The sequence below is a fragment of the Columba livia genome, chromosome 18 (genome assembly GCF_036013475.1).
Source record: "Columba livia isolate bColLiv1 breed racing homer chromosome 18, bColLiv1.pat.W.v2, whole genome shotgun sequence".
NCBI classification, from domain to species: Eukaryota; Metazoa; Chordata; class Aves; order Columbiformes; family Columbidae; genus Columba; species Columba livia.
In genome coordinates, this window is record NC_088619.1 from 10,224,106 (window position 1) to 10,250,759 (window position 26,654).

The 26,654-nt window shown below is 39.5% G+C and overlaps 1 protein-coding gene across 1 annotated transcript; it reads left to right on the plus strand.

Annotated features, from left to right (window-relative positions):
• Window positions 1–2: 2 nt before the first annotated feature.
• Window positions 3–25,662, plus strand: SUZ12 (SUZ12 polycomb repressive complex 2 subunit). Its single transcript, XM_065034926.1, has 16 exons — window positions 3–543; window positions 3,324–3,370; window positions 3,457–3,521; window positions 9,412–9,480; window positions 11,830–11,879; window positions 12,979–13,064; window positions 14,465–14,696; window positions 15,439–15,541; window positions 16,100–16,205; window positions 17,700–17,877; window positions 20,114–20,205; window positions 20,652–20,795; window positions 21,535–21,692; window positions 22,074–22,272; window positions 22,801–22,880; window positions 23,214–25,662. Exons 1-16 carry the CDS (start codon window positions 18–20, stop codon window positions 23,557–23,559), a joined length of 2,481 nt encoding a protein of 826 aa, XP_064890998.1. The 5' UTR covers window positions 3–17; the 3' UTR covers window positions 23,560–25,662.
• Window positions 25,663–26,654: the final 992 nt, after the last annotated feature.

A 26,654-nucleotide genomic window follows, 5' to 3' on the forward strand; every position in this document is an offset into this window, starting at 1 on the left:
CGCCATCTTCGGAGCCAATGGGCGAGTGGGGGAGGCGGGCGCGTCGTGGTCGTCGGGTTCGGCTGGTCGTAGCGCTGAGGAGAGCGGAGCGGAGCGGAGGAGACTTAGAGGAGTTGGAGCTCGGCGCTTCCCCTCCCCCCTCCTCACCCCACCCGCCCCAGCCGCCCCCTCCCTCCCCGCTCGGTCTCCGTCCTGCCGGGGCCCTCTCGGGGGCCAGGCCCATGGCTCCTCAGAAGCACGGTGGAGGCGCGGGGCCCAGCTCGGGCTCCGCTGGCGGCGCCGCCGGAGGAGGAGGAGGAGGAGGAGGAGGTGGCGGCGGAGGCGGTGGCGGCGGGGGGTTCGGGGGCTCCGCCGCGGCGGCGACTCCGGGCGGTAAATCCGGTGGTGCCGCAGGCGGCGGCGGCGGCGGAGGAAGCGGTTACTCGGGCGGTTCCTCGGCCTCCTCGGCGGCGGCGGCAGCGGCGGCGGCGCTGCCCCCCGTGAAGAAGCCGAAGATGGAGCAGATCCAGGCCGACCACGAGCTCTTTCTTCAGGCCTTCGAGAGTGAGTACCGGGCCGGGGGAGGAAGTGGGGGCCCGAGCCGGCGGGACCGGCCGGGCCGCCGCAGAAAGGGCGGGAGGAGGAGGAGGGGAGGGCTGTGGAGAGTAGGGGCTTCCGGGGGTAAACACGGCCGGGGGAGGGAAGGAGCTGTGACCGAAGGAGAGCGGGGCTGGGGGGGCCCGGCGGGGCTGGGGCGGAAGCGCGGGGCTCGGGGCCGGTGGGAGCGGCGGCCGGGGCCCGGCGGGCGGGGGTGTGTGGCTGCGCCCAGCCGATGAACTTGGTTTCTCAGTCACAGTTCCCATCAGGCTTTCGGGGTGGCTGGTTCCCTTCCCTCCTCTCAGCCCTCGGAGGCACCGGGGAGTTGAGGACGAGACGGCTCTCGCCTCTTGGCGACTGCCTTTGCAGCCCCTTCCAGGGGCAGGATGGGATTAAGACTTCACTGTATTTGGGTTTTCTTTGTCTGGCAATAATTGTCCCTTAGTTGAGATTTCATATTGGAAACCGACCTTTGCGACCCCCACATCGCCCTGTGGCAGTTCCAGATAGGAGGAGAGACCCTTGGATGCGCCAGAATAAAGTTTATGGAAATTTGTTTAAAAGGCAGAGTGTAGCAATAAACTTGGATTGTAGAAAAAAAGATATTTCTGTGCATTTGCGAGGATTAAAGGAAATTTTTGATGCCCTGCTAAATACACGGTGTGGTTCTGGGATTGGTGCTGTCACTGGTTGCACTTGCTGTAGGTAGTGACAGTGTTTGAGAAAGTGTTGGAGTTTTTGGTGGTGTCTCAAATGCTTGGTAATGCGGAGTCCTTTGAACCTTAGCCTTGTTAACAAAGCTCTATGTTCAATAAATACTATGCTGCAAACAGGTCAAGTGGCAAATGAGTTTTAAGAGGTTTGTTCAGTGTTAGTGTCTGAGATGGGGAAAAAGAATTCCCTTGCCCACGTCTCAGTCTGTCAGACGAGGGACGGACACATCAGGTGGGATCAGGACTCAGTCACAGCATAAATGTGTCATAGTGCATTGACTTCCTAGTCTGAATATTATGGGAAAACTCCAATAAGTAAATACTGGATTAAAAAAATCTAACACATGTAGGATTGAATCACGTTCTTCCTGAATGTTTTTGTCCCTTTTCAAGGTCACATGCTGGAAAAAGATAAAGCTTTATTTTGAGCTTTTGCTGAGTAATACGGACTTGTGAGACGTGTGTCTGTCTGCAGGTTGAGAAGTGTGTTTCAGAAATTTTTTACTTGGGAAAACTGATGTTGAAGCAGCGGTGTGCAGTCTTTAAATTAAACTACATCCCTGTGAATGTCATTTAATGTTTTCATACATTTCTAAATTATAATCCTGTTCTTTTTTTTGAGACTATGGAACTTTGATGTTTCTTAAAAGCTGCGAATACTCTATTTTCAATTTCTAGCAAAGGGCATCTTTCTTAATTTCTTTCTTTGCTATCTTTTATCTTGATTTGAAAAATACAAATTTTATTATGATAATTTGCATTGAGCAAAACTTTACTGGTTTTCGTCAAGCTTCTAAAAGGAAATACTGGGATCATTTTAAGGTTTCCTTCTCTATTAACAGATTCTTTGGAGTCTTACATTCGTAAATGTAGAAGTAAGGCTGAATCATGTCTTTAAAAAGAGATAAGGGATATAAAACGCTTTCCATTTTCATTTCTAATCACAGAGTTCTCTAAATTTCAATAAGGTGTCCAGCTATTTGAAATAAATTTTTTGCAGTCATATGAAAATAAAGTTTTATATTTCTTAAAATAGATGATTGTTTCTGTGTGTGGGAAATGGAGGCAGCATTAGCAGCCTTAGCGTGGGTATCAAGGCATTCTCGATTCTCTTTTTCTTTCCACTTAGTATGTTTTATCAAGTAATTTCCAGGTTTCTTGCTGATGTTACCTGGTGAAATGGCTTTTATTTCTGTTTCAAAAGCATGTATTTATTTCAGTTTAGACTGGAATTTTTGTTAGATATAACCTGATCCAGACAAAACCGTTTTTGTCTCAATTTATCTGAGTTGGTTAAAGCTGAAGGTCATCTTTTCTGTAGGTGAGTCTTGCTCTTTTTGAACTTGGGTTTTTACTCTTGTTTCAAATGACGCCACCCTTTCACGTCGGTATTGCACATGGCTGTGTTACCCTACCTCTGTTGGCGCTTTGAAACAGTAGCTGCTTTACCAGAATCAACATTTTCCTGATCCTATGGATGTAAAAGGTTTTGGACATGATTTCCCAAGCTTAGAATGATCTGTAATGTGTCATAGTCAACTGACAGTCCCTGTTCTTGTTTTGGTACCTTGTGAGAGTGACCTTGGTACTTTCCAGAAGGATAAAACAATGATAAAACCAAATTGTCCAACTATGTAAATTTAGTAAAATATTTTCATGACCAGATGTGGTCATTAACCTAATGAAGAAAACTTACCTGTTTGATAATAGGTTGTAATATGTTGATTTTTTTTTTTCCTGCCCTTTTATGGTATGAAGTTTGCTCTTGCTTTCCACAAAATATATTTCTTACAGTCATAGTTGAGTTATGATTGCTGATTTATGGGAGGTTAAACAAAAAGTTACTTTGTGTTATACAGCAGGTGGAGTAACCTTTGACTCGTTAATTTGGAATTATTTGAGCATTGTGATGCTTCACGTAGTCAATGACTTTTGTGATAATTGTTTTAAAAAATGCTAAATTAGATATTTTTTTATCATTATAAGGTTGTCTTTCTGAAGGTATATTGTATGACATATGTTTCTTTTTCTTAGAACCAACACAGATATACAGATTTCTACGTACTCGGAATCTAATAGCAGTGAGTAATTGCTCTTTATAACTCCTTTACTTCAGACTTGGAGGAAATGTTAATTAAAGCATAACCTTTTTTTTTTTCTCCTGCAGCCAATATTTTTGCACAGAACTCTAACGTACATGTCCCACAGAAACTCCCGAACAAATATCAAAAGGTAAAATTGTTTTTTGCAATGTAATCCTAGAATGTTAAGCAATAAGCAGAAGTCCAGAAAACAGTGAAGGGTGACATCCTCTTTTCATTAAGTGTGTAAAAGCTGACCTTGTCTTTTTGAGGAGCTTAAAAACCACATACATAATTTTACAGTTGATTTCTGAGACCGAACAACTTCTCTGCAGTGTTAAAGTTGCGTGTGACTCTGTGGTAGTGACTTCTGTTGATACTGGGGGTACTCAAACGTGGATAATTATGTGCAGAATCTGAGCTAATTCTCCACGTTTGTTTTCTATTTTGGGGGAGAACGTCTTAAACAAAACTGTGTAACAGCTGAACTTTTGTAATCAATGGTGCTTGATCATAATCATACAAAGCATTTTGTTTTAAACCGTAACGCAGCTGTTTATTAAAAAAAAAAATCCAAGGCAAGGCCCCCCCCCTAAATATTGGTTTTGTTCTTTAGTCTGGGAAGGATCCAGTAATAATTTCTGTATCTATTGTAAAAGATGGAAAAATAAGATTAGTTAATAGTATTTTACAAAAAATCCAGCAAATGCTTTAAAAAGGTTGCTTTGAACCGAATACAGCTGAGAAGTGGGCTTCAGTTTTGACACTGCAAAACAGTAGCTTCCGTCATTCGAGGTGCTACAGCTGCATGTCAGTAGACTTTAAAACATATAAATACTGCAGAGTGAAAAGTGCAGTGTACATTATTTATTAGCAGAATCGCAAGGTCCTTTTAGTTACTTCCTCCCTCACTGAAAATCATTTGTTACACGTTGGATTTTTTTTTGTAGCCTGAACACTTATTATTTTAAAATAATATTTTAACACTAAAGTGCTTATTGCTTGGAAACAGTTGCTGTGGGACTGAAATACTTAATCACGAATGCATAAGGAATACCAATAAAATCTGATTCTACAGATAATTCTAATGTAAACTGTATTTGTATCTAAGGAAGGTAATATTTGAATGATTTGTTGAGCAACAAAATTGCATGGTTTTATTTAAATTAAAAAGCTATATTGGGCATTCTTGGATCTCTTGGATGTTGTTTAATGTTCTTGCCCATAGCTTTGACGCTACGACAAAACTTTTTCTTAAAACTGAATTTGTAACACACAACTTCACGTATTTAGGACAGGTAATGATCAGATTTTTTTTTTAAACTTGAATTTGCTGCTTTCTTTTCCTTATAAAAGTTACCAAAATGCATTGTTCGCCTATTTTAAAATAGGGCAGAGCCAGATTTTAAGAAACAATGTTCAGCCTTGGTGGTTTTGTTTTGTTTTTTTCAACTAGAATTGTTGCAACAGGAAGTTCTTGTTTATAACTTAATTTAAGTTATAGCTGATTGAATGTGCATGTTCTTTTACCTGAATCTGTTGCTTTGGATATCTGCTGTAGTTGCTGGGAAACAAGAAATGGTACTTTACATGGACATTGTGTTGTCCCCTGTTCCAAATTCCAATTCAAATTCAGCTGCACAAGTGATGCTTCGTTTCTCTTTGAAACTCTAAATTTTTTTTGCTAGTTCATTTAACACTTTGTTTTAAAACCGTGATTTTAGGTAGTGTTCTAATAGCAGATTAATAGCCATTTCACTGACTGGTTTTCTGACAGTACTGACTTACTGAAATCATGCTGGTAATTAGGTCTGGGAAGATCAAGTAATACCTTCTGGTATATTTTCTTTATAAAAATACAATAATGCAACAGAAGTGAGCTGGCATAATTGAGGGGAGGGAAAATACAAAACAAAACCACCCAGAAAATAATTGCAAAGTGGTGTGTTCTCCCCTGGGCCCCTCCTCCCACCTTTCCATGCCCTGCCAATATTCTGCTCTTTCTCTTTCAGTCTGGTTAAGCCCACAAAAGTTATAGTTTAAAGGTAGTTTGGACTATTTAGGTATAGTGGCAAAACAGTTTCACCTGGGCTTCCAGCCGAGGTTTGCGGGGTGGTTGTTTGCTGATCTGTGCTGGTGAACACTTGCAAACGTGCACAAGGCCTTAATTGCCATTCTTCATTCAGTAGAAATGGTTAAGGTATGTGATCCTGCTGTTATGGTGAAAAAGAGGCTTTAAAAGCAGAAAAAATATCTTAACTAGAATAGGAGGTTTTCCTGAAGCTTATATTAGGAAAAAATTGTATACCTAGCTCCAGTATAGTAAAAGTGTTAGTATAGTTCTCTTTGTGTCTTTTGGAACTGCATCATTATTAGACTGCTTATGTGGACCATGACTGTACATGTATATTTATTGATTTATTCACCTAGAACTTCCTAATTCTGAATTATTAAACGGCTGATGATTGTCACTTCAGTAAACCGTATCATATTTAAAATATAAAGAAGTTATCTCCAAACCTTGTAGAACTTAGCTATCACAAGAGTAATTATAGCTCCACATGTTTTATCTCTAGCTCTACGGTAGTCTGAGAAAACTGCCAGACAGATTTATCACTTGGAGGTAGGGAAGTAAAACTGCATTTTTACCACAAAAATTTCCATTGTTGTTGGTCTGTATGTTTAATAGTGAGATAGAGTTTATAAAGACCAGGATGCTTAGAGTATAGAGAAGTGTTGATAGGGAATAAGTTAATGGACACACGTCAGCTTGGGCTAAAAAATATTGATGTTACTGCTTCTCTTTGGAGATGTGATGTACTTGGGTCCAGTGATCCCTGACAGAGAACCGAAATAGGATTTCTGCCTGTGGGTTTGTCTTCAGGTGTCAGTAGATGGTTAGACCAAACAATGACATGGGAAAGAAGTTACTAACTGTTAATAGAAGTGGTTTCCCATACAGTATTTGGATGAAGAATTAAAAAAAATAAAAAAATGATTGGCATAGTAATGGCATGCTATGATATGACTTTCGACATGTTAATTATTACTGTGCTTGACCGGAATAAGAGTGGCTGGAGAAAAGAATGTGCAAGATGCCACAGCATCCTCACAGCTAAACTGAGGGAGTGCGGTCTGGATGACTGAGCGGGTAGTGAGGTGACTGTGAACTGGCTGAAGGGAAGAAGCCAGAGAGTTGTGGTCAATGGGGCAGAGTCCAGTTGAGGCCTGGATCTGGTGCAGTGCCTCAGGGGGCAGTGCTGGGGCCGGTATTATTCAATATATTCATCAATGATTTGGACGAGGGAATAGAGTGCACTATCAGCAAGTTTGCTGATGACACCAAGCTGGGAGGAGTGGCTGACACACCAGAAGGCTGTGCTGCCATCAGAGACCTGGACAGGCTGGAGAGTTGGGCTGGGAAAAAAATAATGAAATAGAACAAGGGGAAGTGTAGAGTCTTGAATCTGGGTAGGAACAACCCCAGGTTCCAGTATCAGTTGGGGAATGACCTGTTAGAGAGCAGCGTAGGGGAAAGGGACCTGGGGACAGCAGGATGACCATGAGCCAGCACTGTGCCCTTGTGGCCAGGAAGCCAATGGTACCTGGGGTGGGTTAGAAGGGGGTGGTCAGTAGGTCAGAGAGGTTCTCCTGCCCCTCTGCTCTGCCCTGGGGAGACCACACCTGGAATATTGTGTCCAGTTGTGGCCCCTCAGTTCCAGCAGGACAGGGAACTGCTGGAGAGAGTCCAGTGCAGGGCAACAAAGATGCTGAAGGGAGTGGAGCATCTCCCGTGTGAGGAAAGGCTGAGGGAGCTGGGGCTCTGGAGCTGGACAAGAGGACACTGAGGGGTGACCTCATTAATGTTTAGAGATATATAAAGCGTAAGTGTCAGAAGGATGGAACCAGGCTGTTTTCTGTGACAACCGATGATAGGACAAGGGGTAATGGGTTCAAATTGAAACAAACAGAAGAGGTTCCACTTCAATTTTAGAAGAAAGTTCTTCTCAGTGAGGGTGGCAGAGCCTGGCCCAGGCTGCCCAGGGGGGTTGTGGAGTCTCCTTCTCTGCAGACATTCCAACCCGCCTGGACACCTTCCTGTGTAACCTCATCTGGGTGTTCCTGCTCCATGGTCGGATTGCACTGGATGAGCTTTCCAGGGCCCTTCCAACCCCTGACACTCTGTGATTCTGTGAAGTAGATGCTGTCTTGAAAATCCTGGGTGTTACAGATAGTTATTACAAAACTTAGGTTTGTCTGTTATGCATGAGGATGTGGTAACATAAAAATACTCATTCAGTTTAAAGGAATTTCTGTATTTTTTTAAACGTTCTTACAAGTTAGCTTCAAAGGCAGCAATTTTGATTTAACGGGTGTTTTTGGTACCTATTCTTAGTTTTTCTGCAAGATTTTAAGAGGACTCTTGTAGCTAACCTCAGTGTGACAGTAGGAAAGGTTGTGTCGTCTTTCAGTATCAGTAATGCTCACAAATATTAAATACAAGCTGTGGCAGGTAGTGTATTTTATGAATGATTGTTAAACTTTTCCCCATTCCTGAAACGTGTTTGTCTCAGCTGGTTTCTGGCTCATATTCTGATCATGACATAACTTTGCTGTAGAGCTGGTTTAGGCAATTCTTTAGTCTGAAGAAAGCTGCCTAAAGATAGGTGTGCTACTTGCTGTTCTGCAGGACAGTGCCTGATTTGGATGAGCTTGGGGGCTCTTTCACATTAGAATCTGAAACTTTCAACAAATTCCTCTCCTCTTAACACCTCTTGCTTTAAAGCTGAGCATTGTAATGTTCATTTTAATAATCCCACATTTCAGTGCGGGTGAGTCGGTTCTTGAATCTGTCATCTGTGTGAACCTTGGGCTGAGTAGAGCTTTGAATCAGGGATTGCTTACTGCAAAAATGGATGAGAAATTCTCGTTCTCCATGTTATCTGTCAGCAGTCCTGTATTTGTGTGGTAGTTCTTGCCCGGTATTACTGTTGAGCCACAGTGTGATTTGTAATGGAATCATTCAGATGCATCACATCCCAAATGTAGCCAATGTATGGCATTGGTGTTTCTTCAGTCAGGATATTTCCGTAGACAATGCTTCCCGCATCCCTAGAACATGTCATCATTGTTCTCCCCACAAGAATCCAGTATTTGACAACAGCCTATATTCTTATTTCATTTTTCTAAGGAAGGACACCCTTCCTCATCTTGCATTGTCACTCGAATCTAGCGCAGTTTTGTTGGCATCTAGATCCAGGCATTAATTTTCCTTTAAAGGAGGACTATTATGGACACTACTGAATGACTTCTATTTAAGTGAACTTTATTTAGCAATGAACATTAAATTGTATGTATGGTAGAGCAGACTGAACATATGAGCACGAACAGACTGATGTCAGAATTACACAGAGAAGTGATTTGAAGTGATTATTCTCTGTGACATTGTTGTCATTGCTCGTTGTCATCCCCCCGTTTCCTGCGAGCGTGCTCTAGAAGAAGCAGAATTCATTGTTCTTTGTGTCTATTTAACATAACTTTGTGGAGAAAGTAAGGGGTTTTGCCATTATGCTTTTAACTGTTTTGTCAGATAAGGTTAAGTGTTTTTCATTATTATTATGAGGATTAATATAGTAATGACTGAAAAGTTTGCTTGTAAGTTCCTAATAGGTGTGTCGTTAAGGTGGAAACATTTTCTTTGACCAAAGTTCAGCATGTTCATTGCAAGGTTTGAATGAGGTGCTGTTAAATGACACTTCTTAGGAGCAATAAGATTGTTTCTGAAAGCTCTGGTTTTAATTCTTTATATTATTTTGATACTGCCTGAGAAGCTGTGCTGCTGTTGTGTCCCTACAACACGGTTCTGCTACTAGGCCTAAAATGGGATAGAAATGGTGCTTTCTGTATGGAAGGGTAAAATTGTATATATAAATAGGTTTAGATTAAAAACCAACTCCAAATTTAGACTGAATAAATGTTCTTGTTATATCTTATGGGAATAGTGGCTGTGTGAACCTGTTCTTTCTGCTTTTTCTTCACAGGAAAACATTCAAAGTAGATGACATGTTATCAAAAGTAGAGAAAATGAAGGGAGAACAAGAATCTCACAGGTACTGTCCTGCATATATATGTGTGTATGTATGAATTAGCACACTTGTGTCAGTAACTAATCCGTGTGTGCTGGAATTTTTTTTAAAAACAAAGGCAGATTTGGGAGAATACCATGAAGTTACGCTATTTGGGGTTTATAGGGTCATATACTTGCTATATTTAACCTTATGTTAATAGTATTTAAAAGATCTTACCCATCTCAAGCCATGATAGGGTAACTAGTTATAAAATGTTTTCATTAAAGGTTATAAACCTTAACAGTTTTCCCTTAAAATTTTCTTATGAGAAATATTGCTTAGTCTGACATTTTTCTTATGGTCTGACCACACATATACCTCATGGTGAAGCTTTGCATAATTCTGTCTGAAAATTAGTGCTCTCTAAAAAATTTTAAGTCTTAATTCCATATGAAATTGTCATTTAGAGGGTGGTTTACTCTGTGAATTCTAATTGTGAAATAGTAATTACCTTTCTAATGGTGTACCTATTGGTTTTATCATGTTATTTTTTTGTTTTTCCACCTTATTTATGTAACACACTTAAGTGTTGGATAAATCTCGTATTTTATCAGATCGTACTACTCTGCCTCAGAAGAAAATACTAAACTCTTGCTGAATTTGCCATGTTGTATTTGGCAAAAGTCAAAGTTGCGCAGAGATGTGAAACTTGGGGGTGATGCGTTTCACTTCATTTTCATCCTCGTCTGTCTTTGTAATGATGGCAAAAAGAAGGAACAGTGAATGCACCTGGTCGGGTGTTTCTTGACGTAATTCCTAGTGTTGAAATGATATGAAAAGCCTATTCGTGGAGAAGTGACGTAGCATACAATGTGTTTGTGATACGTGATGACCATAATGATTTTATTTAAAAAATTAGATTCTTTCTGTATGAATTAAACACATACAATTTTAATGAAAGTATATATGATGGAAATTAACCGATCCACTGTAAGACTCCAGAATAATTTTCTTCTCATTTACACAAATCAGTCAGAGATCCATTTTAGTCCTGCAGTTTGGCTTCAAGGTCTTTTTTGATAGAAAAACAGTAGATAACTTGCCAAAACCCTTGTATTTAATGTACTGAATAGATAAAGAAATGCAAAGCATTCTGGAATTTTTAAAACAGAACTGGACATTTCAAAGACTAATATAAGTTGCTGGAACATGCGAAGACCTGTTGAGATGTTTTTTTGTGGTGTTTGCTTGGTTTTTAATCAGCTGGTCCTTTTCCGTAGCATTTGCAAATAATCAGATGACTTCAGAGTCAACCATGCTAGAGACAATTTAGTCTGAAACAAATGTATAAATTTTGTGTTCTAAGAGGTTTTATAGGCTTACTCTATGTTATTTTTCTTCTTTATCTTCTACTGCATGTATTGTGGATACTTGCTAGGTAAATAGTCTTTTTTTAAGGACAAGGATCGTGTTGAAATAGTCAGAATATTGATTTGTGTGTTGGTTTTTGCGCTTCCAATACAAAAAAAATGCACTTTAGTCTAAAATTGGTCTGGAAAAGCAACACGAATGAATGATGCAAGGTGGTATAGATGGAGGCTTTTGAATGCTCGAGCTGTTGGGCACTTTCCCTCGTCAGCTCAGTGCTCTCAGGAGTGTTTGTGTTTAAAAATAGGTGTTGAATGTCAGGTTGTATCTTTCTGAGAAGTCACTGAAGGTGCTCAAAATTGTATCTGCTGTTCTAGTGTAGCAGATGGCATTTTGTTCAATACTACATACTTCAGAAATACTGAGTGGTTTTGAGACCCGTTTTAATCTAGGTTTACGAATACTTGCTTTAAGCCGGGGTGTATTCTGAATTTAACAATTTGAAATAAAATGGGTCTACAGTCCGCAGAACAGGCCGTGAGCTGCAGTGCTGTGAAACAAAAGAGATGCACTTATTATTTTGTTGCCCATTTTTTGTGTGATACGGACTTGATGTGATTCATAATCTTTATTTCTAAGGCTGCACCTTCCCCATTGTAAAGACTCTGCTTACCAAACTTAAAATACTTATTTAAAAAACACCCAACATGGTACCAAGTGCATGGTTCAGGGTGAAGCTCTAGAACATTTCCACCACAACCCATGTCTGCTGGTGGTTGCTGGGAAGTGTGTTTGCCTGCGAAGGCAAGATCTCCTGTCTGCAGAGAATGCTCTGCTACCAGAGGGCTTAAACCACTATTTTTCTTCTCTCTTTTTAATGTATCAAGTCATAGAACACAGAGAGAAGAATCAGTCTGTAAATAGAAAATGAAAACTGTCTTGAATGTCAGTGAATGGAGCGGAGTGGCTGCTGTGAGAGGAAAACACTTAGTTTTTCTAACATTTCCTTTTTTTTCTGTTTAGCTTGTCTGCTCATTTGCAACTTACGTTTACTGGGTTCTTCCATAAAAATGGTACGTTTGCCAATTCATTCATTATACTGTTAATTTGTATAATACATTTGAATTTCAAGTATTCTACTCATAGATCTATATTAGCATTTTGAATCTCTGCTGTTTGGATGCAAGTGAAGGCACATGGGTTGTGTTGTCTTTACATCTGATGAGCATAATGAAGTTTTTCAATGAATATCAGATTCTTCACAGAATCCCAGAGTGTCGGGGGTTGGAAGGGCCCTGGAAAGCTCATCCAGTGCAATCCCCCATGGAGCAGGAACACCCAGATGAGGTTACACAGGAAGGTGTCCAGGCGGGTTGGAATGTCTGCACAGAAGGAGACTCCACAACCCCCTGGGCAGCCTGGGCCAGGCTCTGCCACCCTCACTGAGAAGAAGTGGCCCAAGTGGCCAGCCCCTCCTTCCGTGATCTATAAACTCTCCTCTTCCACTTGAGCATACCCGGCATACGCATGTCTTTTTGACATGGACTAAGGTGAAGCCGTTGTGCTTTTTAACTTAAGCCCGTAATGATATTTATAAGATCTTAAACCAACAAACATAACTTCCTATAGATTCATTCCATTTGGGCTTGTCATTCTTTTTCAGAATTTTTTTTTGACAAGCTTTTTTAGCCAGATATCTAAACATGTTTTAAATTTCTATTGTTTTTCCATATGAGGGCATATTTCCAGTTTAATATAAATTCACATGAATAAAGGTTCTCTTACTATGCAGTAAGAGAGCATCTGCATCTGAAGCTTTGATGCAAGCTAAATTCTCGGTTTGCGAGCTATAAAGGAGGAAAGATACAGGATATAATTACACTCTTCTCTTATTAGTGTATTCTGACTTTCCTTAAATCTACCTGCATCCCTTCTCTGCCATAAAAATGTTTTGGCAGTGCCCAAGGTAGCAAGTTTACTGCTTTTTAATCTGCTGGTATTAGAACAGGTGGGATGTGCTCTCAGGTGGGAACCTGCAGTGAGTTTGGGCAAGATTGAAACTTACAATTTGACTCGAGGTGTTTGTGCTGTGGTTAAAAAGTGATTCCGGGTGGATTTACACCGTTGAATAGATCTTCACTTTTTCAGAATTTAAAATATTTTTCTGTTTAGATAAGCCATCACAAAACTCAGAGAATGAACAAAATTCTGTAACCCTGGAAGTCCTGCTTGTGAAAGTTTGCCACAAGAAACGAAAGGTAAGAATTATTTGACAAACTGTTAATAGATGTTAAGGCAAAATGTTTACCAGCATCTGTTTAACATTGCCATACAAGTTAATGGTGAAACGACGCTTCTGTTGAGATTTAATCTTGAAATTTGATCTATTGAAGTTGTTTTCTTTTGACTGGGTAAGGGTTTATTCAGAAGCATATATATGTGCGTGAATATATATATATATATATATATGGATTATTCTCTGCTTTTTGAGAAATAACTGGAAGCTTTTTAAAAAACATTCTGCTTTATGTGTGGAATTTAGCTTGCTTTTAAGGCAGATTCGCTCCCTGTGAATTTCAGTCACCTCTATTTTTACTTCCGTTCTTGGTATCATGTCATTAAACTATTAATTCTGTTGTGATGTCCAGAGGCTTAAGTAGACCAGGCAATCACAAAATCATAGTCTATCTCTTTTAGAAATTAAAAGGAACAAGTTGTGATTGTTTCAAAATCCCCAGTCATCTGCCAAGTCTTGTCTCTTTCCTTGGTTTTTCTGTCCCTATTTTTTTTACATTAACCATCTTGATTATTGCAGATTTTAGCTACTGTGAATCATAAACAATTTTGGTCTCTTTCTTTTTTGAAGCATCTTTGAATTTGCTTGCTATGTTAGCGATGCTTGTTTCACACTGCTTGGCAATTGATCTTCACAGCCATGGGAATATGGGAGACTCAGTAACACATGCTGTAATTTTTAACCAAAAAGGGAAAGATTTGCAGTCAAGATTTTCCCCAAGAATGTCAAAGCTGTTTTGACATCTTTTTAAGAGTTAATATTGTTTCTAGCCTATTCTGTTATTTGCTATGGTATGGATAAGTATGGTAGAGGCAGGAGGTGCTGGTGGTTATTCAAAATACTTTGCTGGAAGTTTCATACTTAGGCCATCTTGCCTTGTTTTTCCAGTAGTGCACAGTGTTCAATGATCTGTTTGAGAGATAGTGAATAGAATAAATCGTAGGTAAGTGGTTCTTTATCTCCCAGATAGGGCAAAGTGCACTTTGTAATATTGGAAGGAAGAGATAGGAAGCCCTCAAAATATATACATAACCAAAATATTGCATTTCTTTAGGTAAACAGAATTAAATTAGTATTAATGACTGCTCTATAATCTTTCTGAGTGCCTCATGTTAGTGTTAATTTAATCACTTAGAGAAAGATGGCTGCTGCCTGTAGTGGTTATAAAATGCCAGTTTTATTTAGACTTTCAAATACTTGTTTTTACGTTTAAAATCTGGGATTGTTGTTCCAGATTTTCTTATTTCCATCTGTTACAAGGCTTATTTTCAAAAAGAAGGCAGGACAAGTACACTTTATGTAAGTTTTAGCACTGAACATCTTTGCTCTGCATTCTGAAAACCTAACCTTGTTTTCCTGCAGGATGTCAGTTGTCCGATAAGACAGGTTCCTACCGGTAAAAAGCAGGTGCCTTTAAACCCCGACCTCAGCCAAATCAAACCAGGCAACTTCCCATCGCTTGCGGTTTCCAGCAATGAGTTTGAACCAAGCAACAGCCACATGGTGAAGTCTTACTCGTTGTTATTCAGAGTAACTCGCCCAGGAAGAAGAGAGTTTAATGGACTGATCAATGGTGAAACTAATGAAAACATTGGTAACTTCAGTCTTTAAATATGCTTTTACAAGGTTTAGCTTGTGGGGCCATATGTAGTTGTCTTGGTCTGCAGCACAGGTTGTGTTCTGAGGAGGGCCGGTGGTAGATGAGTGACTGAACTGGCTTCCGTTTGTTTTCAGTCCTTTTCAAGATGGAGCCAGAAACCGTGCTTCTGTTTTTTGTGTGAATTTAATGCCAGTTTTTACTAATGTGTGAGGCAACGCTGAGGAGTGAGTAACGTGGTTGCTGTGACTCTCATTAAACCTCAAGCAGCAGCAGCAGTCCCTGCTGACACAGCTGTGGGTGCTCTCAGCAAAATGATGTGACTAGTCAATAGAGAAAATACCTTCATAACAATTTTCTATAAGCTATTTTCTTAATCTTGTCAGGACATTATAAGGTACATGACAAATGTTACAACGTTGAAGAGTGCATGTAGAATGAGAAACTTCCTTGCTATTTTATAGCTGCCAGAGGAGGAAGGTCAAATCCCAAAGTCTTTATGCTGACAGAGTAATATGACTAAACTATAACTATATTTGAGCATCTCTAAAATATGATTACTGTTAAGCTAAGTGCTCTTTCCATTGCTGTTGAGCTGTTCATTAAATACTGTGTCCTTTCCTGCTGTATGACACATCTGACATAATCCAACAGCCAGTTATATTTTACGATTGTGTAGAAACTGATCTTCTCAATTGGTGCTTATATTATAATTGAACACCATATTTCTTGTTTACAGATGTCAATGAGGAGCTTCCAGCTAGAAGAAAAAGAAACGCTTCAAACCGTGAAGATGGAGAAAAGACATTTGTAGCGCAGATGACTGTATTTGATAAAAACAGGTAATATTATCCAATATAAATGCTTTTTTCTGTTAATTGTTAGGAGTTTGTTTAATATTAAACTTAAGTCTCTATTTTCAGTTTAGGCTGTATTTGGCTGCATTTTGAGTTGGTAGTTACAATAAGAGCTTAGGCTTGTTGCCTTTAAAAAAAAAAGTCTACAGGTCTCATAATGCACATTTTGTACTGAGACCTGTTCAGTGACATTGCGAATAATTCCCTTTATGAAGTTTAGTATAGTCCTGTTAATATGCATCAGTTTGTCTGGTCCGTGTCGTTTTTTTCACAGATGCAATTTCTGTGCTTCTCTTAAAGATCAGTGGCAACATAATTAACAAGTAAAACATCAGTGGCAGCATAATTAAAAAGTAAAACAAACAGTCTCTGAAATCTGCTTGTTGCTTACATTCTGTTGACACTGAGTTGCCAAATAAATTTGCCTGCAAATCTTCCTTTAGCTTCATGGAAAGTTAATTACTGTGAAATGTATTCTACATTTTAATAGACAAACAATACAAATGAGCTTCTTTACTCATAGTCCATATTTTGTGTGGGCAGGCGCTTGCAGCTTCTGGATGGGGAATACGAAGTGGCCATGCAGGAAATGGAAGAGTGTCCCATTAGCAAGAAAAGAGCAACATGGGAAACAATACTTGATGGGAAGGTATGGATTGTTTCAGTAGCTGAAAGACCTCTCTTCGCTTAAAATAATCTGGATGCAGGTGGGACACAAATCAAAGTTCAGTTGGTGGCTCTGAAAATGGATTAAATTGAACAGTGAATAGCACTTCTCTTCCAGGATGTGTGGACGTGAGTTTTGGCTTAGCGCTCAGTTTAGGAAAGCTTTGGCCACGCTAGATCGTTAATACAAGCAGATGTTAACTACTGTAGGTATGGCAACTGTGTGTTTCAATGACTTCTTAATTTCTGTCCTATAAAATCAGGCAAATTAAATGGTATTGTAATAAATTCAAGTTGATCAAATCAAAAGGAACAAACTGCAGAAGCAGAATACTTTGGATAAACAAAGAGGAGCTCAGAGCTTCCACAGGTGTGATCTTACACACAGACATCAGGACAATGCTGAAATTCAGTGATGAAGGGAGGGGGGTGGCAGTGTAGGACAGTGTCATGCAAAGAGAAACTGTTATCAGTTGTGGCCAAGGAGAAGAATACAAAAATTCTAGATGGTTATGAGGTAATTGTGAATCAACATGATTATATAATTATGAAAAAAGCAGAGATGATCCAAAGTACATAGCAGAAATATAGTTATAAGCTTTGTTATCCCATCAGCCTTTACCTGGAATACTGCTTCTGATTCTGTTGAACTACGTTAAAGAAATCAAAATAGAAAAAGCCAGGAACAGCGTATAGGAAGGTTGTGGGATGAGATCCTACATGTAAATGTGCTTAAATTTATGTATAGATATATATTTGTAATTTGCTGAACTTTGTTAAACTGAGACAGGGATATAGTTGCTTTCTGTTGGTGGGCGAATGTGAGGGAGGTTTTCCATACTGAAGGTTCTACACAAAGAGAAGTAAAACAGTCATGACCAATGTGCTTATCACCCAGATCTGGTATTGTCATTGGATTCCTGGTATTGCAATAGCATTTCTGTAAACTAACGAGGCCTGATTATAATAAAAAGCTTAAGATGGTTTTCTGTAATTTCATCGATAAATTTAGGTTATGGTACTTAATAATAGGGGTTTGGACTTGGGTCTCTTCTATTTCTTTATTGCTATTGTCTCAATAAGTGAGTTCAATATAAGAACATAGCCACAGGAGATTATCCCAGCAGACAGTGGCACAGTTTTTAGAGCTCGTGTATGAATACACAGTACTGGGCTGCAGAGTTACGAGTAGGTGTGAGCAGAAAGAGAAGAGCACTGGCAGCAGGCTGGTGGGTTTGGTGTTTCACCAAGATCAGTGTGTGTCACAGTGGTTGCTCGGTAATGTGCACAAAACTGCATAGTCATATTTTCAGGTTTGTTTAGTATATCTAAATGTATATGCTAATGTTGAAAGCACAAGGACTTCAGATGACTAAAAAAATAATATCTGTCCCCATTTGGTGAATGTTTTCTCACGATTGTTTTTGTACATGAGAAGACACTAATTTTGCTGGTTTATATTTTATTCCTCCCCCAGAGACTGCCTCCATTTGAAACATTTTCTCAGGGACCTACACTTCAGTTTACTCTTCGCTGGACAGGAGACACAAATGATAAGTCTACAGCTCCTATAGCTAAGCCTCTTGCAACACGCAATTCTGAAAGCCTCCCACAAGAAAACAAGCCCAATTCTGTTAAACCGACTCAGACTATAGGTGAGTAAACTTTGGTTTTGCTGCTGAATAATCATCTGCTCAGCACTTCTGTGCCTCAGGGTTCCTGGCTCACTGGTACAACTGCTTCAGGTCATCTTAAGCATGAAAAGGCAAAAATGAATGGGCTTTTTGTATCCCACATCTTGTACATTTTTTTAGGGTAGGTTTAGAAGCTAAAAATACTGAGGTCTTTGAAGTCAGAACAACATGGAAGTGATTATATACAATGCTTATAAATCCCGATGTGAAATAAGTCAGGTGAAATCTGTGAGTAGGACTTCCAAGACTGTCTGTTTCACTGTACTCGATTACTGTTCTGTAAGTATTGGGATTTATAGTATTAGTAAGTTCCTTTTTTTACGCTTTGTGGTAAAAATAGTTTTTAAATTTGTCGGTCAGATGATCTATTTAGCTCTTGGAAAACATAGCTGCTATTTTGAAATGTGACTGAAATGACAGTGTTTATATTCTTAAATACAAAATCGTGATTTAGTTCAGTTGCTTAATTGCTATTTTGTTAACAGGCTACTCCTGTTGGGGAGACCCCTCTGGACATTCCTTGGCTCCTGATGGTGCCCAGTTCACATCAGAGTGATCAGTATTTCCAAGCTTGGAACTGGATTGGGACTTTGTAAATAAGGAAACTTCTCTGTCCCTCCTATAGAAATAATGACAGGAGCGCAGGGGTTCTGTCTCTGGGCTGTGTCACCAGGCAGTGGTCGTGAAGCGTTGCCTTGTTTGGAGTTTTGGGGTTCACCTCTGGCAGCGCATCGGAGAATTTGTGCAGAATGGTATTTCAGGCTGATTTAGTGTCAGATACGTAACGGTGAGGTTTTGGAGCTGTAGTAGTGCTGGCAACAGAATGATTGTTATGAAAAAAAATAGCGCTTTTCCAAATGTGCAGTTGTATTGCAGTACATGGCGGGAGACTTGGTGGGTCAACAATAGCTCATCTCTGGTGAGGCTTTCTAAGAGTGGCAATGGTTTTTGCTGCTTTTAGAACTTCAGTGGGTAGTAATAGGAAAGTTAGAGCAAGAAGCCACTGTCTAGAATGGATCCCTAATATCCCCAACTAACCCACTGACATCTTTGTCATCAGAAAGAGTACACGAATGTTTAAATAAGACTGATTACTGTCTTCTGAATTTAATATTTTACCTGAGCCAGGGATTACGGGCACTTAGGTTTCTTAAATCAGATAGATGGCTGACAACGCACACAAACATGAAGTAATTTCCAGCTGCACTTTTGCTGTAGTTGTTCTGCTTTCTCTTTGCTTCCTCATACCAGACCTCCTTGTATATTAGAGCTTCTTGGAGACCTATATTGTAATTTGTTAGGCAGATTTTATGCTTAGGATAGAAAAACGAAAGGCGGTATGTTGACTAACACTAGAAGGTGTGTCCTGTTTTACTGCGTAATAAATACAGAGGCAGTAGGGACATGGCAAGGCTGCATTGCTAATGTACTGATGGACCCATTTTTTTTCTTGCATCAGAGAAGTATTCCAGTAAATTGGTAGAGTTACAGCAAGAGTCCCCTTCCTTTAAAATAGTCCAGCAGACTCTTCACACGGGAATATATCGTAGCACAATGTGCGCATCGTAGGGTATTTATGATGGTTGTGCTGATTTCAGTCTCTGAACACCAAGAAAGGGCAAGAGTGGAAATAGTGGGAGACTTCTACCAGTTAGTGGTTCTGACAGTAAAAGATCTGGTGCATCTTTCCCAAGGGTGTATGGATTTGGTGTTGCCATTTTACTTTGGCTTGTTTCCCAAGGCAGACCAGTGGAATAAAGGCATCAAAGACTTTCTAAATGTGGCGACTTAAGCTTTGCTGTAATTACAAACTGCTTAAAGTAACTGAGCCATGGAATTCTCATTTCTCTGATGTGGTGCAGGCTGAAGTGTCAGGCCTTCTCACTTTTTCATATGGAAAGAGGATGAAATTTCCCTTGTTCTCCAAAATATTAAATATAAGTGCTTCTTCTGAAAGATCTCCATATGTCAGTAGAGCTGAGACTTGGTTTGCCATTTTTTTTCAGTATTCAGAAGCAAGTAGGTGTCATTATTTGTTTTCTCCTGAAGACAGTTTTATAAACCTGCTTACACATATGGGGTTTCTTGTTAGTTGTGTGAAATAATCTTACTGAGACCTTCCAGACTGGGGTAGGAAACAGTGTCTGTTCACCAACTCTTCACCAAAGAATTGTGTGTCTATGCGTGTTTTTTTCAGCCGTGAAAGAATCCTTGCCGACAGACCTTCAGACAAGAAAAGAGAGAGATGTTTTAAATGAACCTCGGCAAAAGTTGCGAATATTTTACCAGGTATTGAAAATAAACATTAGAGGTGAAAAAAAAAATAATATAGATGTTGCTTGGCATTAAAATGTTCACTTCTGCACTGAGTTGGGTTGAAATATCCATTTGCCTCTTTAGCAGGTGCCATAAGGGGTCTGAGATTCACAGATTAAGAGCTGTTCTGCATATTTCTTCTTACAGGAAGCATTTTAGAAAACTGATCTTCCTGTGGACATGTCTAATGTTCAAAATACAAAGGACATCTCTTGTTAGGCATCTGGAATGGGACAGGTGGTCTCCTGATGGGCTGGAAAAACTTCTTGAAATCCCAATATTTCAGTACACTGAGTTAATGTAGCGTTCCCGAGAACTTACCGGGGAGGTTTCCTGAAATAATGCCCAACTTCGGTTTGGGGTTGGGGGTTAGTGAACGCGTCCCATTTGATGCTAATGCTGTTCTTTGTTCGCCGCAGTTCCTGTACAACAACAACACGAGGCAGCAGACTGAAGCCCGGGACGACTTGCATTGCCCGTGGTGCACACTCAACTGTCGGAAACTCTATAGTTTACTCAAACACCTGAAACTTTGCCACAGCAGATTTATCTTTAATTATGTTGTAAGTAGTGTTTTTTTTACTTTGGCACTATGAAATACAGTCTGTCACAGATATTACATACACAGGGGCTCTGCTGCCGGCCTGCTCAGTTGTAGGATTGTATCTACAGGTCAAATGCAGCTTCCTTTGGATATTAGATGGATGTTACATGGGGAAAAAAAAAAATTGCAGGGTTTTTGTTTTAACTGTTGCTTTTGCATTAATCTATTCTTTTTATGTGATGTATAAAGCAATATAATCTACATTTGGTTGGAAGTTGCTTGAAGCTTTAGAAAGGCAGTAAATATTTAAAGACAGTATTATATTATGCTGATAATGACCTGTTCCTACCAAGCTGACCTTAAAGAGGAGTTCTGTCCTATTTGTCTGAAGATAATGTAGTTCCCTACACCTGCTACCCTGCTCAGATTATTATTCTGAAACTTCACTCCTTAGATGGTTAGAAATGTTTTAATTTCTAGGGTGCCTGTTAGCGATCTTGTGCTGGTATTTTCCTTAATTTTATAATTAGTTCTGTTCAGAGTGATTTTGTGTAAAATAGTTCAGAGCAAGGAAACTTTAGTATAGTTTGTTTCTAGAAGTTAAAAATCATTTGGGTGTTATAAAAGGCACTAGAGCTACATCAGGTTATTGACAGGGTAATGCTCAAGGTATTCAGAGTTGAAAAGATCACTCATTTAAACCTCCTGATGTATTGTCATTACTGTTTGCTAAGTGTATGTGCAATTACCTGTTTCAGTATCATCCGAAAGGTGCTAGGATAGACGTATCTATCAACGAGTGCTACGATGGCTCCTACGCAGGAAACCCCCAGGATATCCACCGCCAGCCGGGATTCGCCTTCAGTCGCAACGGACCGGTCAAAAGAACTCCCATCACACACATACTTGTTTGCAGGTAGGGAGATGGAAAACAAACTCTGTCTTTATTTGTGTAATAAAGCATACGGACCCAATTTGGGAAACAGGAATTTGTAAATCTGTAAGTGCACTTAGTGTTAAATTCCACTATCATTAAAGTACAGCGGTTTATCACTAAATAGAATGTTATCAAAGGATGATCATTTCACCTGTAATTTTTCTACTGCTGCATCCTAAAACTTTTCTTCCCCACAAGGTGGAGTGGGGTGTTGATTCCACTGCTGGTGATTCAACTCCACCAGCATTTTGGCAAGCTAGAGCTTATAAGAATATATCTTTAAAAATCAATTACACTTCCTAATATTTACATATTTGACATGATGGTTGAAAGCAGTTACTTTATTTTTCCTTCCGCTAGGCCAAAGCGTACGAAAGCAAGTATGTCCGAATTTCTGGAATCGGAGGACGGAGAGGTAGAACAGCAGCGAACATACAGCAGCGGGCACAATCGGCTCTATTTCCACAGCGACACGTGTTTACCTCTCCGTCCACAAGAAATGGAAGTAGATAGCGAGGATGAAAAGGACCCTGAATGGCTACGGGAGAAAACCATTACTGTAATTATTCCATTTATACAAAATTATTTTAAATGGCTTGTGGTTTTTGAAAGCCGGTCTGCAGCTGTAGGGAATAAACAGGGCATATATTGTGAAAATGATGCCTTTACTTCAAGTAGGAAATTTTGTGATGCTGAGCCGCTAATGACAGAAGCTCATGGAATCAGAGTTGTGTTTTCAAGTATGTCTTCTGTTTCAAAGCCAGCTCGGTCCATGTGTGTCCTAACAAGATTTCATTGTTTGCGGCTGGTTTTCTCCTTCAAAGAGGAGGTGCAGCTATCCCAGGAGTACATAGTGATGTGAATATGTAATATCGAAGTAATTTATCATCGCAGGTCTCTACATGATAGGACTGTTTTCTCACCTTTTTGACTGCAGTGCCTGAATTTTTGGCAGTAATTATTTGTGTGACGTATAGGTTGCACAAGTTGAACTGTAGGTGTGCATTCGCTGCCTGTCAGACACGCAGTTCTCACGTGTGTGTTTGTTTCTTCTCCTGCCCTTTCTCCCAATCCTTTATCTCTCCAGCAAATTGAAGAATTCTCTGATGTTAACGAAGGAGAGAAAGAAGTGATGAAATTATGGAATCTTCATGTTATGAAGCACGGGTATGTTACAACACTTAGTTTTGATAGAAGTAAATTCTGGTATAGATTTGGTTGACCACTTTGCGTTGCAATTCATTACATACTTTAAAATTCAGTTAGCTCAGTTGTTTAGGGAAGAATTGTTCACACATAATTTGGTAACAAGCTTTTGACTGCTTGTTTTTAAAAAATGTTCTTGTACCTTGTAGCCCTATGGCTTTGAAAAGAAAGAACATTGCAATGTTGAGACTGTGTAATAGTTGGTCTGTGCAGTTCTATAAATAGTGTTGTAGAGTCTCCTTTTGTTTCTGAAAACGTTCTACTTGCATAATGGTGGCTTTCTAATTTTGACAGGTTTATTGCTGACAATCAAATGAATCATGCCTGTATGCTGTTTGTTGAAAATTACGGACAAAAAATAATTAAGAAGAACTTGTGTCGAAACTTTATGCTCCATCTGGTCAGCATGCATGACTTTAACCTCATCAGCATCATGTCCATAGACAAAGCTGTTGCCAGGCTCCGAGAGATGCAGCAGAAGTTGGAGAAAGGAGAATCGGCCTCCCCGGCGGATGAGGAATCTTGTGAGGAACAAAGCGGGACAGCAAATGGATACAGTGAAAATAATACGAGAGAGCGGATTTCGGAAATGGAGAGCATCTCAGGTGTCACAAAACAGAGCAAGAAACAAAAGCTCTGAACTCTAAAGTCAGTTGCCATTCAACGGACAAGCATTGAAATGACGTTCTAGGGTGCATGAGCTCTATAAAGAATTACACACAAAAATACAGAGATTCCAAACAGGCACTGCTGGATGGAAATAAATGATTTCAACAAGGATATTGTTTTAACAGGGTTTCTCTTCAGTTAATTATGCAAGTACTACATGTATATCGGTTTTGGTGATGTAATGACAATATTCTAAGAGTTTGAGCATGAAGAGCAATATGAAAATCCTTTTGTAATTTTAGTCATTAGTGTTTTAAGAACTTTATGGAATTTACATAATTTAAGTATATGTAAAACCGTTTTTATATTAAGATTTTTGCATCTGTATCTGGCTGTTTTTCCTACCACGAAGTTGTGAAACCTTGGGGAAAGGGCACTGGGATACAGTTTCTGCTTTTCTTACTTAGAAATTCTCCAGTTAGCTTTTTGTGAAAATACCGTCTCACTATTTAAAGTTTAACCTTGATCCTTGTATTTGAAATCATTTATCAATTGATCATAAATTCCAATTTATTTTTAATGTTTTTACACTAAAATTATCGAAGTTGGCGAACGTAGCACTTCCCTTGTCTTGTGCCTGTTTGGAAAGATCTTGGCTTTTCACGTTACGGACACAGTGAAGTTCCCACCTTGGCTCTTTGAGGTTACCAGCAGTTTGGTTTGTCGTGGATAATTCTGATGTATCGATCACCCAGTGTACCATTTTAAACTTGAACATTAGCTCCTTTAATCTTTTTTCTTACACATTTACACAGCTACACAAACGATCTGATGTCAAGCCCCTCTGGGCGGGGGTTCCGCATCGCTGTGCCGCGCTAAAGCCCGGGGGCTCTGCTCAGGACGCGGCCGTCGTGTCGCTCAGCTTCTCGGGAGGTTTCCGCCTGAGTCCGGACTGCGCTCCAGGCCCTGGGTTTAGCTTTGGCTTTCGAGATGCCACTCTTGAGGGAAAAATGCACTGTAAAATTGGACCAGAAAATGTGTTGCACTTCTTATGCAAGTATTCTGCGATGTATTGTATTCAATACAGATACTAAGATGCTGACTAAAGTATATTTGAGCAGTTTTGCACTGCTGTTAACACATTTTATGCATACGTTTACAGATTTTTTCCAATGGAAAGTGGTTTCACTACTGGTACAGTATCAGCACCGAAGGGTTTATTCCAGCAAGCACTGTGGTTGAGTGACATCACCTCAATTTTTTATTATCCTTAAAATATTGCATTTTTCATATTCTTTATTTATAAAGGAACAATGCTGCTGTAAATACAGGTATTTTTAATTTTTTATTTCATTCCATCACCATGAGATGCAGTTCCCTGTTTGTTTAAGGGGTATATAAGCTTTCTAATGGTGTCTTCAGAAATTTATAAAATGTAAATACTGATTTTGATGGTCCTTAAGATGTGTTTAACTGTGAGACTATTTAACTAATGGTGTGGATGTGATTTGTCATCCAGTATTAAGTTCTTAGTCACTGATTCTGTGTACAAAATAGGAAAGAGGGAACCTGCAGCTTTCATGACGAACTTGTTGAATTTGCCAGCTCTCTCGAGTTTTAGCAAACTGTAATTACGCCTCTGGATAGTACATCGAGCATTTCTCTCTGGCTTTAATTTGCTAAAGCTCTGCACATATGTAAAAAAATAGATTATTTTAGGGGAGAAGTAGTTCTAGACTTATTGCTTATGTCATTTCTTAAGCAGTTATGCTCTTAATGCTTAAAAGAAGGCTAGCATTGTTTGCACAAAAAGTTGGTGATCCCCCCAAAAATAGTAATGAAATTACTTCTGTCCAGTAAACTTTGTATGTCATGTCAATTTATAATAAAAGCTGAAAAAATCCCTTTGTTTTCTATTTATAAAGATGCCTTTTCTATATGTACCTTTGATAGATTTTGAAGATAATCCTGTAAGCCGGTTAAAATGAATTTGAATGGTACATAGATGTAAAAACAAAACCCCAGACAAAAAACACCGAGCCAAATTCAGTTGTTTGAATGAACCGTTGTTTTTACATTAAATGTTTTATTTGAAATCTGCTTTTGTACATAAAGTTCAGTAATGAATCCAAAATCTGCCATGATGGTTTGTCCCGTTGTTTGTGCACGTGCAGAAAGGCCACGAGCAGACCTGCTGTGAACCTGCTCTTCCATGGCCCTTAAATCCTGGACACAAGTTCTTCCTTTGCTGGATCGTTCCAAAGGTGGTTAAATTCTGGTCCTTTTATTGTATTGAAGGCGTTTCTGTGAGTTCCCAGGTTTTTAGCTGGATTATAAAAACTTTCTTCAGGGTAGAACTGAATACCTGAGATATGAGTTGTGTGTTACTGTTCAGAACTCTAACTTATAGAACTGAAAATGAAACGTATCTGTGGCAGTTATCACAATAAGACCTACGAGGTTTTAACGTGCAAGTGGTTAATGTTTCCAACAGATTTTACAAGACACTTTGTTTATTTGGAATGGAGTTTTAAATGGTGCTTCTCTGGAGTGCAGATGGAAACTCCAGGTAGTACAGAACAAAACAAGGAGTTGCAGGTGACTGGTGAACAGCAGGCACTGAAAACCTTTTTCCACGTTAGTACAGATGTTAAAACACAGGATATAGCAGCTGGATTCTGTAAACGCGAGTTCAGGCTGCAGGTGACCACGGTGCTTTGTAAAACGGGCAAGGTTCTGCGCATCCAGCCTGGAACGTGCTCATGGCAGATTTTCATGATGTTTGTATTTGGTGACGATCTTAACACGGTGGGTCTGTGAACTCTGAGTTGGAACCGAACACATGACTTGAATATTTAATTCAGTGCATTAAATGCTATATTCAAAACGGTTAGAAGAATTTAAATTGTTAACCTTCAGCAGATGTTGCTTTGTGTCTTCAATGCGGTCCTTGGGTTTTTGGGGCATGGGGTGGAGAGTCACTGCCTGGAATGATGTAGTTGCAAATAATTTGAACTGTTCTGATTATATCAGTAATCGCCAAAACTAAACAACTCCCCTCAGACCTAACCAGCCACTTGATTTTGCCTTTGCGAGGAGAATTTTGACAATATCGTTCAAAGTTGA

Excerpts from the sequence above, each read along its gene's own strand:
- SUZ12 (XM_065034926.1), top strand. The coding sequence starts at position 18 with ATGGGCGAGTGGGGGAGGCGGGCGCGTCGTGGTCGTCGGGTTCGGCTG. Across the intron at positions 3,522-9,411 it reads TCCCGAACAAATATCAAAAG|GAAAACATTCAAAGTAGATG; the intron begins GTAAAATTGTTT and ends TTTTCTTCACAG. Across the intron at positions 9,481-11,829 it reads GGAGAACAAGAATCTCACAG|CTTGTCTGCTCATTTGCAAC; the intron begins GTACTGTCCTGC and ends TTTTCTGTTTAG.